Source organism: Bufo gargarizans, chromosome 3 (assembly GCF_014858855.1).
Source record: "Bufo gargarizans isolate SCDJY-AF-19 chromosome 3, ASM1485885v1, whole genome shotgun sequence".
NCBI lineage: Eukaryota > Metazoa > Chordata > Amphibia > Anura > Bufonidae > Bufo > Bufo gargarizans.
In genome coordinates, this window is record NC_058082.1 from 36,667,011 (window position 1) to 36,686,173 (window position 19,163).

General features: G+C 46.1%; 1 protein-coding gene across 10 annotated transcripts in view; it reads left to right on the forward strand.

Moving 5' to 3' along the window:
- Window positions 1-18,868, forward strand: part of PICALM (phosphatidylinositol binding clathrin assembly protein) — an 81,402-nt gene extending 62,534 nt beyond the window's left edge. For 8 of the 10 annotated variants that reach the window (XM_044287987.1, XM_044287985.1, XM_044287989.1 and 5 more), the window contains 4 exons: window positions 1,818-1,877; window positions 5,617-5,715; window positions 12,454-12,556; window positions 17,521-18,868. In XM_044287987.1, the coding sequence (XP_044143922.1) occupies window positions 1,818-1,877; window positions 5,617-5,715; window positions 12,454-12,546 (252 nt within the window). In that variant the 3' untranslated portion in view covers window positions 12,547-12,556; window positions 17,521-18,868. Of the gene's footprint in view, window positions 1-1,817; window positions 1,878-5,616; window positions 5,716-12,453; window positions 12,557-12,658; window positions 14,657-17,520 lie in introns of those variants that run through there. The other 2 variants (XM_044287986.1, XM_044287990.1) reach the window with 2 other exon arrangements.
- Window positions 18,869-19,163: the final 295 nt, after the last annotated feature.

The window sequence follows — 19,163 nt, forward strand, 5'->3', positions numbered from 1 at the left end:
TCATCTGGTTAACCTTCTGATAGTTTGTAAATCGTGGTCGACCCCCTTCAGCTTTTGTACATGCTTTCCTAGGGACAAACCGTTACAGTGCACACACCTTGGAATGAAAAGTGTAGCACCAGATTTCTGTACGTAATAATTCTATTGAAGGGAGTCTAAAGCATGTTATGTAGGTGACAAGCTGACTATATAGCTCTGTGGGAGGCAGATCCATAACACTAATTTAGTATTTCAGAGCCTCCAAAGTGCCAAAAACGAAGTTTTAAAGATATGCAAAATACCTATCGCAAGTGCCCAGGGGCGGAGAGTGTGCTGCAAGGATACAGGGCTGGCTGGACCATACAGAGGGGAGGAGTCAGGCGCAAGTAAGGCGGGGAGCCCTCTGTATGGTCCGGCCAGCCCTGTATTCTTGCTGCGTCATTCTTGTCTCCGTTCATAATCCAGCGCCTGTGCGCTTCACCACCGTGTACGTTACTTAACCGGCGTATGCACACTGCATATCAGTATGCCTCTGCCCACAGTGGGCAATGTACTGCTCATGCCCAGACCTGGTAGTGAAGCGTACAGTCGCTGGATCATGACTGAAGACGAGAATGACGCGGCAAGGATACAGGGCTGGCCGGACAATAGAGGGGAGAAGTCAGATGGGGAGCACTGGGCACTTGCAGCACACTATCTGCCCCTGGGCACTTGTGGTATGTAATTTGCATATCTTTAAAACTTAGTTTTTGGCACTTTGGAGACTCTGAAAAACTAAACCCGGGTACCATCAGTGTTATGGATCTGCCTCCCACAGAGCTATATAGTCAGTTTAAAACATGTTATGTACGTGACAGACTCCCTTTAAAGCCTCATGCACACGGCAGTGCCGTGGCCGTATTGCGGCCCACATACGGCTGGTCTGCAATACACAGGGACCGGCCGTGTGCACCCCGCATCTCAGATGCCGCCCCATTCACTTGAATTGGCTTGGAATCCAGGAGGTGCGGTGCAGAACGGAAGCGCTGCTCGGAAGCTTCCGTGGTGGTTCTGTCTGTGCCTCCGCATCGAAAAAAAAATAGAACGTTCTATTTTTTTTTATGGTGCGCGCGGATCACGGACCTATTCAAGTTGAATGGATCTCGATCCGTCCTGGCCGCCGCAGAGTGTTCAGGCAGTCGATGAGTGTGATCATCCAGTTGACAGGTCATGGCTGTACTGACATCACGTGTGCTCATACATGTGATATGCCTATGTGATAAGGTGCCAGTGGATTAGATGTAGAGGCGGTCAGGTATAGCTCTGCTCTGTAGGTGACGGTCAAATTTTACTGTTTTTCTGCTTTCTTGTATCGTAAACCCTGCAAGTTGATTTTTCGTGTTGGTTTTTGCAGAGATCTTGGTGTCTGTAGGCAGCCCATACACTCACTGACATAACGTGTTATCTCGGCTACAACAACGTCGTTTTATAAGCCCTGACCTTTTGCAGCTGCCGAGTTTCAACACAAGAAGTCTTTTCAAAAGTCAGCATGAAAAAAAAAAAATAATAATCGCTTGCGGGAAGTGGCGGCTTCCAGCTCTTCCTTTTAATAATTGAGTGTGGCGTCTCGGGTGCTTGTGTTGATTCAGCCTCCTGCTTGATACGGGGAATAAACTTTCCTTATTTTTGGCTTGTAATTCACTGTCTGAGCACAAATCACTCAGGTCCGTGCACCACATCACTTCTCGCTTTGGGTCACCTCTGCTGCATGGCCACAATGCAATGGCCTGATGCAATGCTCGACCTGCATTACCCTAGTTTCTTGGCTTTTAACGTATGTCCTGTTTTTCTTCACGTAGGCCCCACCAGTAATGGCTTATCCAGCTACAACGCCCACAGGGATCACAGCGTTCGGAATGGTAAGGCTTGTCACACACTAGTTTTTCATTCAGCCATTCTATAAACCATTGGCAGATGGACTAGGGCAGTGATTGCTAACCTTGGCACTCCAGCTGTGGTAAAACTACAACTCCCAAGATGTCCCCCTTGCTTGGCTGCTCTCAGAACTCTGTAGAAATAAATGGAGCATGCTGGGAGTCGTAGTTTCACCACAGCTGGAGTGCCAAGGTTAGCCATCACTGGACTAGGGTTTATGCACACGACTGTGGTTTTTGTCCACATCCGACCTGCATTTTTTGCTGGTCAGATACGGGCACATTCACTTCGATGGGGCCGCAAAATATTTGCACAGCACACCTGTGTGCTGTCCGCATCTGTATGTCCATTCCGTGGCAACCGCAGAAAAATACATGTCCTGTTTTTGTCCGTATTTCGGACAAGGATAGGACAGTTCTATGAGAGGGCAGGACGTTCCATTGCGCAAAATGAGGAATGCACAGGGCCGGTATCTGTTTTGCGAACCGCAAAAACGGATACGGTCATGTGCAAGAGCCCTTTAAAGGGAACCTGTTGCCTAGTTTGAGGCTCAATACATCTCTAGCATGTCATTATGCTGCTAGGGTTTAGGGTCTCAAACCTGCTCATGGCAAACCCAAGCCTGGCAGCGCGTGCACTGCACTGAAGATGCACCTCGCTTCACTGTGCATGTTAGGCACATGAGCAGTGGAGCGATGTGAACTGTCTTTTGGCTTCATCTGTGCCATATGCATGCTTGCAGCGTTTTGGTGTCCGTCTGATGAAACGGAGCCAAATGGATCCTTCCTGACACACAGTGTAAGTCAATGGGGACGGATCTGTTTTCACTGGCACAATAGAAAACGGATCCGTCCTCCATTGACTTCCAATGGTGTTCAAGACTGATCCGTCCTGGCTGTTACAGATGATACGAACGGATCTGTTTTGAACGGATGCATGCGGTTGTATTATCTGAACAGTTCTGTCCATGACGGATCCGCATAAAACGCGAGTGTGAATGTAGCCTGCGACCTCATGCACACGACCGTATGTATTTTTCAGTCTGCCAATTGCGGATCTGCAAGATACGGATGTGGTCTGTGTGCCATCTACATTTTATTTTTATTTTTTGCAGACCCGTTGACTTTAATGGGTCTGTGGTCCACATTTTGTGGCCAAGTATAGGACATGTTCTGCCTTTTTGTGGATCGGATATACAGATGCGAAAAGTACAAGGATCATCCATGTGCTTTCCAGATCCGCATGTCGTTACGCAAAAAAGATAGAATATGTCCGTAAAATGCAGACCACTGACCCATTGAAGTCAGTGGGTCTGCAAAAAAAATGTCACAGACCGCATCTATTTTATATGGATCTTTGGTTTGCAGGCCGCAAAACGGATGTGGTTGTGTGCGTGGGGCCTAACATTGAGGGGGGAAAAAACCCCAGGGAAAGTTAGGAGGCACAGGGGACACCACATCTGTCTTTCCTGCCTTTTCCTTTGAATGTTGTGGTAATTCTGGCTGAATGCATTAGACCAGGGATGGCCAACCTGAGGCTCTCCAGCTGTTGCAAAACTACAACTCCCAGCATGCCCAGACTGCCTATATCTATCAGCCTACAGCAGGGCATGGTGGGAGTTGTAGTTTTACAACAGCTGGAGAGCCGCAGGTTGGCCATGCCTGCATTAGACTTATCAGTGGATCCTCAGTCTTTTGGCACAATCTTGGGGTCTGGCGGAACCTCGGGCAAGAGCAGCAGATATTGATTGGACAAAATGATAAGGCTACAGCGGTGCAGCAAGTTCCCTATATTGAAATGCTGTGTCCATGGGAGAAGTGCATGTCTATAGATAAATTGCAACCAAATTAAGGGGTTCTCCTCTTTTTCTTCAGGATAGGTCATCGATATCAGATTGGCAGGGTCCCGACTGCTGGCACCCCCGCTGATCAGCTGTATGAAGAGCACTGTGTTCTCTTTAGGCCTTTCACACGAGTGTGACAGATTAGTTCCGGATGCGTTTAGTGAAACTCGCACCATTTTGCAAGTTCAGTCAGTTTTGTCTACGATTGCGTTCAGTTTTTTTCCGCGCGGGTGCAATGCCTTTTGATGTGTTTTTCACGCGCGTGTTAAAAAACTGAAGCTTTACAAACAACATCTCTTAGCAACCATCTGTGAAAAACGCATAGTTGCTTGTGGATGCATTGCGTTATTCACGCAGCCCCATTAATGTTTATGGGGCCAGGGCTGCGCGAAAAACTTAGAATATAGAACATGCTGCGATTTTCACGCAACGAACAAGTGATTTGTGAAAAACATCGCTCATGTGCACAGACCCATTGAAATGAATAGGTCAGGATTCAGTGCGGGTGCTATGCGTTCACATCACGCATTGCACCCGCACAGAAAACTCGCTCGTGTGAAAGAGGCCTCCTCGCTGTTTACCTCCTCGCTGTCGATGGCTGATTGGCAGGGGTGCCGGCAGTCAGGCCCATGTTGATCCGATAATGACGAACTATCCTGAGAATAGGTCATTAATGTAGTAATAGTGGAGAACCCCTTTAACCACCTAATGACTGGCTAGTTCACCTGTAACTCTGCAGGGTCTGCGGACGAGGAGAGTCGCAGTTACGTGGTGAGTTTTCTATATGACGGGCCACAGTGGAAATAAAATGAATAGAAAGAAGAAAAAAAACGCACCACACCTCCGCTATAACCCCGCCCCTGAGGATCCAAATCTTTACATCCTGTACATAAAACAAGAACATAATGTTAATATGTATTTTGTGCCTTTTTTATGTAAAAGGAAGGAAGAGAAGTATTTTATGTTTCACAAGTTTCCCATTTATTTCACATACAAAAATGTAAAGTTGGCGTAACCATAAAATTCCCTGGGGCTCAAAGAAAAATTCACTTTTTTCATAGATTTAGGGTACTTTCACACTAGCGGTAAGGAACTTGTCGTAGTTTTAATCTGGCCGCCTCTCGGCATGTTTGCCGTGCTGCCGCTGATTCTCGGCGCCTCATTATTGTCAATGGGGCTGGAGCGGGGGCACGCGTGCACTAGCGGCAGCACGGATCCGACAGGCTGTTCACCCACTGGAACAGTGTGGCTGAGTTCCTTGCCGCTAGTGTGAAACTAGCCTTACTCTGGAATATTGGTATGTATGTATATGTGTGTGTGTGTATGTATATGTGTATATATATATATATATATATATATATATATATATATATATATATATATATATATATATATATATATATATATATATATATATATATATATATATATATATATATATATATATATAAAAAAATAAATAACTGGCAGCACCACCGACCAAAATAAAATAACGTAAAACGGGTGCAATGTCCGGATATGGCAACTGGAGCTTACCCACTTGATACAAAACAGAAAAACGGACTGCACTCCCAAGAATCTTCAGTGAAAAAGGTTTATTCACCCATAGGTGGCACAAGCGACGTTTCGGCTCTCACATGAGCCTTTCTCAAGCTTGAGAAAGGCTCATGTGAGAGCCGAAACGTCGCTTGTGCCACCTATGGGTGAATAAACCTTTTTCACTGAAGATTCTTGGGAGTGCAGTCCGTTTTTCTGTTTTATATATATATATATATATATATATATATATATATATATATATATATATATATATATATATTTATTTATATTTTTTTTTTGTATAATTGATCTAAAATTTTTATTTTTTTACTGTTTTGCAGCCTCCACAAATGGGACCTGTAATACCACAGCAATCATTGATATACAACCAGCCTGTTATGAGACCACCTAATCCCTTTGGCCCTGTATCAGGAGCACAGGTAAGTTCTGCCTGGTCCCCAGGAGAGAGATTCTGTGCTCCTCATGAGCAGTTATCTAAATTGGAGACCCCCTCAGGAGGATAGTTCTGGTTGCCTTGTCTCCACTCGCGAGGTGATCACGATGGCCGTACATGTCCTATGTGTGTTACGTTTTCCTTCATTACTTTCCTATGAAAATCACAAACGTATCGTAAACTATCATTTAAGCCAAGGCACTACCAAAGGCAGACCAGCGCCTCAAAGGACAATGGTAAAGAGGTTTTCCATCTCAATAGAAGCCAGCACAGCCGTCTGGGCCAGGCTTCTCTAACCGTCTGGGGGTGGCTGCAGGGGAACTATAGCATTACTTGGTCGCCATACTTGCGGAATGTCTCCTTCATCCACCCCTCCTAATGATTTCCATAACCCCTTAGTATGCTTCATAGACTATGGACAGTTGGAGGGGAGCTGCAGGATCAGACTACAACAGGGTTTGGAGATGCACAAGTTGGAATAGGAGCAGTATGCCTGAAACGGCAGGAGATTTTAAATTTAGATTATTTGAAAAGTAGTTTCATTTTTTATTTTGGAGCATTAAAAAAATTGGTTATGATAGAAAAAAGTTATTTAACTTATCCTAGAGGTAAAAGGAGGTTTAGCCTGACACTTTGGCCCTAAGCATCACCTGCCATTGTTGGTGCTGTGGTCTCCTTTTGGGCCCCTAATGTGCCAGAGACCTCTACATTTCCCTGAGTGCATCTGATGCTTAGTATTTTTCTCCATGCACTATTTATACCTGCAGTCCTGTGCCAGTGCTTAACCACCTCCGGACCGCCTAACGCACATGTGCGTTCCGGAGGTGGCAGGCTGGCGCACAGTCACGCATATATGCGTCATCTCGCGAGACGCGAGATTTCCTGTGAACGCGCGCACACAGGCGCGCGCGCGCTCACAGGAACGGAAGGTAAGCGAGTGGATCTCCAGCATGCCAGCGGCGATCGTTCGCTGGCAGGCTGGAGATCCGAATTTTTTAACCCCTAACAGGTATATTAGACGCTGTTTTCATAACAGCGTCTAATATACCTCCTACCTGGTCCTCTGGTGGTCCCTTTTGTTAGGATCGACCACCAGAGGACTCAGGTAGGTCAGTACAGTCGCACCAAACACCACACTACACTACACTACACCCCCCCCCCCCCCCCGTCACTTATTAACCCCTTATAAACCCATGATCACCCCATATAAACTCCCTGATCACCGCCCTGTCATTGATCACCCCCCTGTCAGGCTCCGTTCAGACGTCCGTATGATTTTTACGGATCCACGGATACATGGATCGGATCCGCAAAACGCATACGGACGTCTAAATGGAGCCTTACAGGGGGGTGATCAATGACAGGCGGGTGATCACCCATATACACTCCCTGATCACCCACTGTCATTGATCACCCCCCTGTCATTGATCACCCCCCTGTCAGGCTCCATTCAGACGTCCGCATGATTTTTACGGATCCATGGATACATGGATCGGATCCGCAAAACGCATACGGACGTCTAAATGGAGCCTTACAGGGGGGTGATCAATGACAGGCGGGTGATCACCCATATACACTCCCTGATCACCCCCTGTCATTGATCACCCCCCTGTAAGGCTCCATTCAGACGTCCGCATGTGTTTTGTGGATCCGATCCATGTATCCATGGATCCGTAAAAAATCATGCGGATGTCTGAATGGAGCCTTACAGGGGGGGGTGATCAGTGACAGGGGGGTGATCACCCTGATCACCCCCTGTCATTGATAACCCCCCTGTAAGGCTCCATTCAGACGTCCGCATGTGTTTTGCGGATCCGATCCATGGATCCGTAAAAATAATACGGACGTCTGATTGGAGCCTTACCAGGGGCGTGATCAATGACAGGGGGGTGATCCGGGAGTCTATATGGGTGATTACCCCCCTGTCATTGATTACCCCCCTGTCATTGATTACCCCCCTGTCATTGATTACCCCCCTGTCATTGATTACCCCCCTGTCATTGATTACCCCCCTGTCATTGATTACCCCCCTGTCATTGATTACCCCCCTGTCATTGATTACCCCCCTGTCATTGATTACCCCCCTGTCATTGATTACCCCCCTGTCATTGATTACCCCCCTGTCATTGATTACCCCCCTGTCATTGATTACCCCCCTGTCATTGATTACCCCCCTGTCATTGATTACCCCCCTGTCATTGATTACCCCCTGTCATTGATTACCCCCCTGTCATTGATTACCCCCCTGTCATTGATTACCCCCCTGTCATTGATTACCCCCCTGTCATTGATTACCCCCTGTCATTGATTACCCCCCTGTCATTGATTACCCCCCTGTCATTGATTACCCCCCTGTCATTGATTACCCCCCTGTCATTGATTACCCCCCTGTCATTGATTACCCCCCTGTCATTGATTACCCCCCTGTCATTGATTACCCCCCTGTCATTGATTACCCCCCTGTCATTGATTACCCCCTGTCATTGATTACCCCCCTGTCATTGATTACCCCCCTGTCATTGATTACCCCCCTGTCATTGATTACCCCCCTGTCATTGATTACCCCCCTGTCATTGATTACCCCCCTGTCATTGATCACCCCCCTGTCATTGATCACCCCCCCCTGTCATGATTTTTACGGATCCATGGATACATGGATCGGATCCGCAAAACGCATACGGACGTCTAAATGGAGCCTTACAGGGGGGTGATCAATGACAGGCGGGTGATCACCCATATACACTCCCTGATCACCCCCTGTCATTGATCACCCCCCTGTAAGGCTCCATTCAGACGTCCGCATGTGTTTTGTGGATCCGATCCATGTATCCCCCCTGTCATTGATAACCCCCCTGTAAGGCTCCATTCAGACGTCCGCATGTGTTTTGCGGATCTGATCCATGGATCCGTAAAAATAATACGGACGTCTGATTGGAGCCTTACCAGGGGCGTGATCAATGACAGGGGGGTGATCCGGGAGTCTATATGGGTGATTACCCCCCTGTCATTAATTTTTTGTCGCAAGTTAGTGGAATATGAGACTTTGTAAGGAAAAAAGAGAAAAAAAAAAAAATCATCATTTTCCGCTAACTTGTGACAAAAAATAAAAAATTCTAGGAACTCGCCATGCCCCTCACGGAATACCTTGGGGTGTCTTCTTTCCAAAATGGGGTCACTTGTGGCGTAGTTATACTGCCCTGGCAATTTAGGGGCCCAAATGTGTGAGAAGTACCTTGCAATCAAAATGTGTAAAAAATGGCCTGCAAAATCTGAAAGGTGCACTTTGGAATATGTGCCCCTTTGCCTACCTTGGCAGCAAAAAAGTGTCACACATCTGGTATCGCCGTACTCAGGAGAAGTTGGGGGAATGTGTTTTGGGGTGTCATTTTACATATACCCATGCTGGATGAGAGAAATATCTTGGCAAAAGACAACTTTTCCCATTTTTTTATACAAAGTTGGCATTTGACCAAGATATTTTTCTCACCCAGCATGGGTATATGTAAAATGACACCCCAAAACACATTTCCCAACTTCTCCTGAGTACGGCGATACCAGATGTGTGACACTTTTTTGCTGCCAAGGTGGGCAAAGGGGCACATATTCCAAAGTGCACCTTTTGGATTTCACCGGTCATTTTTTACACATTTTGATTGCAAAGTTCTTCTCACACATTTGGGCCCCTAAATTGCCAGGGCAGTATAACTACGCCACAAGTGACCCCATTTTGGAAAGAAGACACCCCAAGGTATTCCGTGAGTGGCATGGCGAGTTCCTAGAATTTTTTATTTTTTGTCTCAAGTTAGTGGAATATGAGACTTTGTAAGAAAAAATAAAAAATAAAAAATCATCATCATTTTCCGCTAACTTGTGACAAAAAATAAAAAGTTCTATGAACTCGCTATGCCCATCAGCGAATACCTTAGGGTGTCTACTTTCCGAAATGGGGTCATTTGTGGGGTTTTTCTACTGTTTGGGCATTGTAGAACCTCAGGAAACATGACAGGTGCTCAGAAAGTCAGAGCTGCTTCAAAAAGCGGAAATTCACATTTTTGTACCATAGTTTGTAAATGCTATAACTTTTACCCAAACCATTTTTTTTTTTGCCCAAACATTTTTTTTTTATCAAAGACATGTAGAACAATAAATTTGGCGAAAAATTTATATATGGATGTCGTTTTTTTTGCAAAATTTTACAGCTGAAAGTGAAAAATGTCATTTTTTTGCAAAAAAATCGTTACATTTTGATTAATAACAAAAAAAGTAAAAATGTCAGCAGCAATAAAATACCACCAAATGAAAGCTCCATTAGTGAGAAGAAAAGGAGGTAAAATTCATTTGGGTGGTAAGTTGCATGACCGAGCGATAAACGGTGAAAGTAGTGTAGTGCCGAAGTGTAAAAAGTGCTCTGGTCATGAAGGGGGTTTCACCTAGCGGGGCTGAAGTGGTTAATCTAGGCTTATCCGATGTGGTTTGGGCTTTTTTTTTTTTTTTTTTTTTTTTTATAAATCTTTTATTTGATTGGATTTGAGGTCATGCAATGACATACTCTGCATCTAATCCCCGTTCACACAGATGATGATTTTCAGGCTCTTTCCATGTGTCAGCCGGGGGAATGACTGCATTCTCACCACTGTCAATTAGAGTCTAGGTAGAGGGGGCTACCTGGGTTCTCGTACTGGATCCCCTTTTTTTTTTTTTAAGCTCACAGTTGTTAACTTTGTGTGCTCCTTCTTGGAGCTTAACCTTAGGTTCTAGAAAAGATGTAGCAGAGAACAGTTTAACCCCTTATCCTGCAGAATGACATTATTTGTAGGGGCTAGTTAGGGTGTGTACGCCATTCACTGCCCGGCTCCTAGTGCAGCAGGTCTGATCCTAGCCATTCAACCTCTTAAAGGGTAAATGTCATATTTTTTATTTGCTAGTTTATTAGAGCTAGGCATGTATACCTGAGTTAGTCTGTCAATGATTGTCAAAAGATCTGTAATTACCTGATAATAGTTTTCATTAACGTCCCCTGTCCCTTTCCACTGCTCCCTTTAAAAGACCATTGCTAGGGCTTGTCTGTCTCCCCTTTAGTATAAACAGGAGACAGAGAGGCGGTCCTCCACACTGCATGCCTGCATTAGTCTTCAGAGTGAGGTGTGTCTCTCAGTAATCCAATCTGATTGGCTGGCAGATAGCTGCTGGCTAAAGCAACTGTGTGTGACCTGAGGGCATGCAGTTTTGGCCTCAGAACTGGCAGAGGAGCCATCTTGAGAAGATCCTCATATTGTAAATGTTTAAACAGCCGTAAATAAGGGAAAAACTCAAGGAAAACAGTGGCATGTGAAAAAACTAAAGATTGCTTTATGCATAATGCTGCAGTAACATATGCTAAAATAGATTTTTTGATTAAGACATGAGTTACCCATTAAACATAGTCAATAGTGATTGAGAAATACAACTTATCCCGCAAAAAAATTAAAATAGTACGGAAAAACAAACAACCAAAAAAAAGTTACGGCATGCGTTTTCCACTGCAACCTGCAGTATCTGGAAAAATCAATTCCCACCACTCGTTCCCGTCTGTAAACTTCTGGATGGATAGGGTGAGACGTGTGTTGCTGTAGCCAATGACTGACCTCAAGGCAGCAGCAACGGAGCAAGCGAGTATTGTTTTTTTTTAAAAAAAGCTGGAAAAACCCGTTAAGGTTAGGCTGGGGCTGGTCAGTAAGGTTAGGGCTACACGGCCACATGTTTCGCGCGACATTGATTTCGCACCATTGTCATGCAACATATTTTGCATTGCTAGCCTATGGTGTCACACTGCGACATCTAAGATGGATTATAGTGCGACTGTTGTGTCGCATGTTGCAGTGCGACACCATAGGCTAGCATTGCAAAATATGTTGTGTGACATCAGTGTAGTTGTACGATATATATGGCGCGCAACACATGTCGCCGTGTAGCCCTAGCCTAAGGGGTTAACAATGTGCATGTCACTTCCGTGCACTTGTGTGGTTTTTATCCAGTAACTTAATGGTTGCCATCTTATTTTGCAGCAGTGATATATTTCACAAAGCTTCACACGTCCATGTCCTGGACGTGTCTGTATTACTCACATGAGTCCCATCCAAAACTCGCAACATCAGAGGAATCTATTCATGGTCCGGCTGTGACGCATGCCAGTAATACGGACATGTAAATCTGGCCTAAAGAGGACCGCTCATGAGGCCAGTGTTACACAGTTGGTTAGGGCCTATTATGGTCGCAAACATCCAATCACATCCATTGCCCCTTGTAGGCACATCACCGATCACCCGACAAATGCTGATTTCATGCAGCACCCTAAATCCCAGTTTGTGGGCAGCACATTGCTAACAATGTGCGACATGGATGGGTGGACAGTCATTATAACGACGGCTCGTCCCATATTCACTTTGCATCATTCCGTGTGAAAAGACCCTTTTAAATGAGCGCTGATCATCTCATTCAGGGCTGTAATGGCCCAATGTGACTTGTGGTGGAACACGCCGGAAGTCCTCCTGATCTGGGGATGCTTCATCAGAACATGACGTCAGCTTTTCAGTGTGGAGATTTCTCGGGGAGTGGGACTGTTCTTGTACATCTCTGTCTGTGCTTTTCTCCTTTTCTGTCTGTAAAAAAGGGGGGAATCCCTTTGTTATTTCCATTTCCATGTTCTGTCATTTCTCAGACCTATTTCTCTCTGCCTCTCACCCAGTTGTCTGCAGCCTCCAGCCCTTCCAGTCAGAGTCCTCACAGAGCGCCCGGGAAGGACCCCTATCCACAGCTCTCTTTACAGGATTTCTTGTAGGACCACATAGGTATAGTCAGCAGGCGGGTGGCAGGAAGAGCACTCCTATCTAGCTGCTTCTCAGTCCCCTTCTGGGGCTTTGTCACTTTTTAATTTCTGTTTTTACCCCTAGTTTTATTTACTTGATTTGGCCGTACCCTGACACCATGAATAGCAAGACCTGCGTTGGGCATGGCCCTCACACCGATCACTTACAGAATGGGCGAGGGCTGGGTGCTGAAGAACAAGACTTCATTACTGTCCAGTTACAGAGCGGGTTACTTCACTGTAAGATGGTTAAAGACTGGAGTGCCCATTTAATGGGGTGGCCATGGCATACTGTGACACTGGATGGGGAGAAGCCCTTCAGCAACTGTACCGCCCGGCATGAAGGCAGCCGCATGAAGCCTTATGAGCGTCGTGAATCGGATGGATTCACCCTTCTCCTGTCACTTGGGGCTTCTCCGAAATCCCACAAAGAAGATGTAGGCTGTATATGTTAGAACCATATTCCAAGATGGAGCCCTGAGATCCCTACCCTATGGCAAGGCTGATCCATCTATGCAGTGAGACTATAACCTGCAGAGAAGGGGCCCAGCCCTTTTTGGTTTCATTCATGCAGGAACCCCCCCCCCCCAAAAAAAAAAAATTACTGTTGGCAAAGGAAGGATTGGCACATGTGGCATCTAAATGGAGGGAGGGAGCAGACACAAGGGGATATGTACACATGGCAGATTTGCTGCAGAAATGTCTTCAGATTAAAATCTGTTCCATTCAACTGCACTTGAATTTTTGCAAGCCAGATCGAGATGAATGGGGACAGTCACAGAATACATCTGCCACGTGTGACTATACCCTTATTGGGGGGCATTCTGACATCTATGGGGGCCTCCTGGCTTCCTTGTTGCTAGAAGCAGTGGTTAATTAGACTTGAGATAGGCTGTTCAACTAAACACGACCGGGTGCATAGACTATCGATGCCTGACATGGAGCTTCCATGAAGAGTCCCCACATCCAGATGGACATGCTGTAGGTCGGGTGACATTCAAGAAGCCTGGTTTTATGGTCTTTCCTACCCCCTGGACGGTTTGTAGATCCCCCCCCCCCCCCCCTCACCGACTGATCCTTGAGTATTAGGAGACGCGCCTTTCACCCTCTTTGTGTTGCTTCCTTTTGCCTCTTCTGTCCCAGTTCACTTGACTCTCCTCTTTGTATCTGTGCTTTTTGTGTCATGTTCTGTTAATAATTCCCAATCGTTAATTATTTTAGGCCTGAGCAACACAGCTTTGATCTGTTTCTTGCATGCAGCACGTACGTTCAGCGCGCCAAGCTTTGTATTGAGCTTTTATTTTCTGTTCTTGAAGGTGATCAGCCCGGATTGTTTTGTATGCGTCTCCCGGGGACTGGCCTGATCCTGTGATACAACACTCTGATTTCTGAGCTTTTAAGATTTACACAAAATGTAGAAAATGTGAATGTATCATTAGTAATACCTCGGAGCAACTGGAATCGTATTTTCTTCAGAACATATTTTGTTAGACATCCGACTGGCTTTCTCATTCGCATATCTACCGAAACGGCTTCAGGAGAAATACAAGGCCTGTTGCTTTGACTTGTCACTAGAGAAATACCATGGCCTTCACAGACATGTACAGTGCATTCAGAAAGTCTTCACTCTCACTTTTTGCACATGCTCCTTAAATAAACAAATTCCAGTTTATTTTTTTTATTTTTTTTTTATTGCGTCCCCATTGAATGGTTCCGCATACAGACCGCAAAAAAAAAAAAGCGGAACAGATAAGGACAAAAAAAGTGTGTGCATGTGCAGTGATTACAGCCTCCTGTCTTCTTGAGGATGATGCTACAAGGTTTGCACACCTGGATTTGGGTATTTATTTTGGCTGCAAAATAAAGCCGTTTGCCAAATATCTTATACAGTTTGCTCTGCAAAGAAGCAGTTGTGGCTTTTCATATAGCCACACAACATAAAAAAAAAAAAAAAATGTAAATGAAATATTACATATAAAAATATATTGCACAAAAGTAGTAAAACATTAAGAAAAACTATATGAATGTAATAGGGCTGCAACGATTACGTCAAGCAATCGATACAAAAAAATCCTCAATGCAATGTCCCTGCAGGGGTGGGTGCAGGGGGTGGTGATGGTTATTTGAAGGGGCATAAAAGGGCTGATGGCGCTGGGGGACATGGCATGGAGGGGCTGATCTGATGGCACTGGGGGAGTGGGGGACATGGTGGATGGCATGGAGGCACTGGGGTAGGGGAACATGGCAATGGAGGCACTGGGGGAGGGGGACATGGCAATAGATGGCATGGAGGCACTGGGGGAGGGGGGCAATGGATGGCATGGAGGGGCTGATCTGAATTGAGTGTGGGACATGGCAATTGACAATGGATGGCATGGAGGGGCTGATGGCACTGGCCCTGGGTTAGTGGGGGACATGGCATGGAGGGGCTGATCTGATGGCAGTGGGGGACATGGCATGGAGGGGCTGATCTAATGGCAGTGGGGGACATGGCATGGAGGGGCTGATCTAATGGCAGTGGGGGACATGGCATGGAGGGGCTGATCTGATGGCAGTGGGGGACATGGCATGGAGGGGCTGATCTGATGGCAGTGGGGGACATGGCACGGAGGGGGGCTGATCTGATGCCAGTGGGGGACATGGCATGGAGGGGGGCCTGATCTGATGCCAGTGGGGGACATGGCATGGAGGGGGGCCTGATCTGATGCCAGTGGGGGACATGGCATGGAGGGGGGCCTGATCTGATGCCAGTGGGGGACATGGCATGGAGGGGGGCCTGATCTGATGGCAGTGGGGGACATGGCATGGAGGGGGGCCTGATCTGATGGCAGTGGGGGACATGGCATGGAGGGGGGCCTGATCTGATGGCAGTGGGGGACATGGCATGGAGGGGGGCCTGATCTGATGGCAGTGGGGGACATGGCATGGAGTGGGGCTGATCTGATGGCAGTGGGGGACATGGCATGGAGGGGGGCTGATCTGATGGCAGTGGGAGAAATGGCAATGGAGGGGCTGATCTGAAGGCAGTGGGGGACATGGCAATGGATGGTATGGAGGGGCTGATGACACGGGGAGTGGGGGGCGGCATGGAGGGGCAGATCTGATGGCAGTGGGGGACATCACATGGCAATAGATGGCATGGAGGCACTGGGGTAGTGAGGGACATGGCAATGGATGGCATGCAGGGGCTGATGGCACTGGGGGAGTGGGGGACATGGCATAGAGGGGCTGATCTGAACTTTGTGAAGGCACTGGGGGAGTGGGTAACATGGCAATTGGCTGGTGTAATGGTCAACTGGCTTAGCAACCAATCAGATTCCACCTTTCCTTTTTCAGAGCTACTCTGAAAATGAAAGGTGGAATCTGATTGGTTGCTATTGGGAAACTAAGCCAGTTTTCCTTTACACCACTTTTGGTAAATCTCCCCCATAGTTTATGCCTTCTAAAAATGCCAGAAAGCCCTACAAGAAAACAGTACAGATGTGTTATGCAAGAGAGTCAGAGCTAAAGTTGCCTGAAAGTCTTCAAAGTTGAACAACACGAAGAGTAAGGCAATGTTCATGTCTTACTAGTTGGGTAATTTAGCATTTTTTATTTTAATTTTGCTTTGAAAAGTAATTTGATCATCTTTTTTAGTTTTCTTTAACCGCTTAGGCCAGGTTCACATTGCTGTGTGTGAACACTGGGACTCTGATCATCTGGCCGGAGTCCGGCCAAAAAATGCCATGTCACTGTGCACTGTTTTTTTGTCCAGGGTAAAGCATCCTGATCCCCATTACACTCAATAGGCATCCGGCTATGAAAGATGCAGCCAGTGAACTCTGGCAGTCTGATCCTTCACCGGAACAAACTGCCGGAGTTCACGACATAGCCTTAGATACACATTCTGGCTGAAGAATACCGTATTGGGTATAGCCAGATACTACCAGCTATATGCTCTCCTCGACTATAATGTGGTCCCGCATACATGCTGGGTATCGTCCAAACTGAAGAACACTAATTGAAGAGGTATTTTTTGTCTGGCCAAAACCCAGCTTTAATGCTGTAACGAGGCCGGACCCCATTAGTCAATGGCTGCAGCAGCCGGGAGTATCCAGCTATACCCGATACGGTACATTCTGGCTGTTCTTCTGACAGAAGCCTTGTGTGTGTGCAATTATTTGCTATACCACTGTAAGAAATAAAAAATATATGTTGTTTTTTATAAAGCAATACTTTTATTTTAAGAAGGTTTTTCTTATTAGAGTACTCAATCGTTGGAATAATCAATAGATTACTTGATAGCTGCAGCCCTAGAATGTAACGTCGTCTATACGGCATGTTCGCTGCTTTAAAGAAAAAAATAAAATAAAAATTGTGATGGAATGTTTTCAATAGATTATATCTGGCCATTAATTTTTTACTCCTTTCACCCAAAAAAAAAAAAACCCCAACCCCAGTTATGCCTCTGGGACAACAGGGATGCAAAAACAAAACAAAAAAGCCTGTTCTTTAAGGCCAGAGCTGGCTGCGGTGCCATGGGGCAGATACGTTTTGTGAAGTGAAAAAACACCAAAAACAAGTACAAATAGGTTGGTAATTTTGGGCCATTGAGAACATTTGACATTAGGTATCGGCCACATGGTCTACAAGCCTAGAAATGAGTGTTGTATCCTGTGCAGGCCACGGGACCAGCTTCTGTGCAGAACCAAGAGCCTTAAAGGGGTTGTCCAGGTTTTTGATGTGGATCAGTCATTCGTATCAAATCGGCGGGCTCCAATTCCCTTCCCCGCACTCCGATCAGCTGTTATCTTGTAGCTCCCCCTTCACTTCAATAGGAAGGAGCATTGCTCTTCCCACTACTCAGTGGATGGAGCCACTAGGTAACAACTGATTGATGGTGGAGGTCCTGGACATCCCCTTTACTCTGAGCCTTTCTCATGACCGTCCCTTTTTTCTTTTTTCCAGATGCAGTTCATGTAACCCAGCTGGACGGGAGAACCCTTAGAAGAAAACAAAAAAACTAAAAGGCTACGTAACAAATCCCTACTTCCAGTCAAATCCAAGCTGCTGACCAGAAGCTCTCTCCACTTCCTCACGAATGGTACCAGAACGAGCTGTTGGGGGAACCGCCAGCTGCGTGGGAATCGGGACGCCGTAACCGGTCCCACAACGGGAATACAGTAGAGCGTCCTGTATTTGGCTATTCTGTGTGAAGGGGTACAAACTTTCTACTACTGTACACTTCCCCCCCCGGGGGGCACAGGACGAGGGAAGCGCAGCCGGCAGCATTAACCGACACCAGTCACGTTCCTTCTCTCTGGGCCGTAAAATGAGTACCACCCCCCCCACCCCACCCCTTCCTCTCAGAGCTATAAATATATATATATTCAGTTTGCAGTAGACATTCCTTATGTATTATTTGTATTTATTTATGATTATCAATTTAACAATGTATCGAACACCTTATGACCTATGTATGGATGTATACAGGTTTTACTTTATTTTTTTTTTTTTTTTATTATGAAAGTGATTTCATACCAAGCACTAAATATTTTAAGTCCGTATACTGCTAATGGGGGGAGGGGTGCAAGGTGAACTCGGTAGACCTGGAATCCTATTGAGCTGCTTTGATTCCAATAGCGACGTGCCTAGAAGTCTGCAAAGGGGGACGGGGGCGTGAAGAGCACTACATTTTTAATTGGGGGGAGGGGGCGAAATACTGCTTTGTGCTTGGCAGATTATTATTTTACGTTGGACATGGTGAGGCCTTTTATGAAGAAAAAAAAATATAGGAAAAAAATGAATGTGAGGAATTGCTTTCATTGTACAATTTCCTTTTTAAACCCTGTAAAGTTGGGGGGAGGGGGTATTTTAAACCTGTCACTTTAAGTGCCATAACATGTTTTCCATATGGGGATTGAGGGGTTAAGCCACACCCCCCACCCTCTTCTCTCCCGACTGTAACCCATTGCTGATACAGGTGACGACCCCCGAGTAATAACCCCGGCCTTCCCACGGGAGAGCTCCATGTCAGACCCTTGTCATGCAGTGCCTTACAGCCGCGCGCACACACCCCACGCACCCATTTTGTTTTAAAGGGGTCATCCCCAGCGCTGTTGACCAGCGCTCGTCATGTAAATAAAACGCCAGAAGTAACGTCGGAAAGGGAAATTCTCGGCATGAAAGCAATTCTGTACATGAAGCGCGTACCTGCTGCATTGTCTCTGCAGATTCTATTTTTGTTTAAAAGATAAAAAAAATTGTATGTGGTCAGGAATTGGTGGATTTTCAAATAAAATTCAGCTTCAACAGGTTTGAGGTTTTGTGTCTGTGTTTTATCGCGACATTTAAAGGTGGGGAATAATAGTGCATGGTTTAGAGGGGTTGTCGCACTACTTTCACACTATAGTCCTCAGGACAATCAGCTTGATCGCCCCTGGTCCCAATCCTGGCAAAACTAGCGTTTCCCCTGCAGCGGCCACTACAGGTGAAATGCAGTATTACATGGCAGCCATGCAGATGAATGGCTATGCATATAATTCAATGACTTCTCAAGCCCACCACAACGGGGTGCAATGTTACTGAGAAGCTTTCCGTTCTGGTTCGTA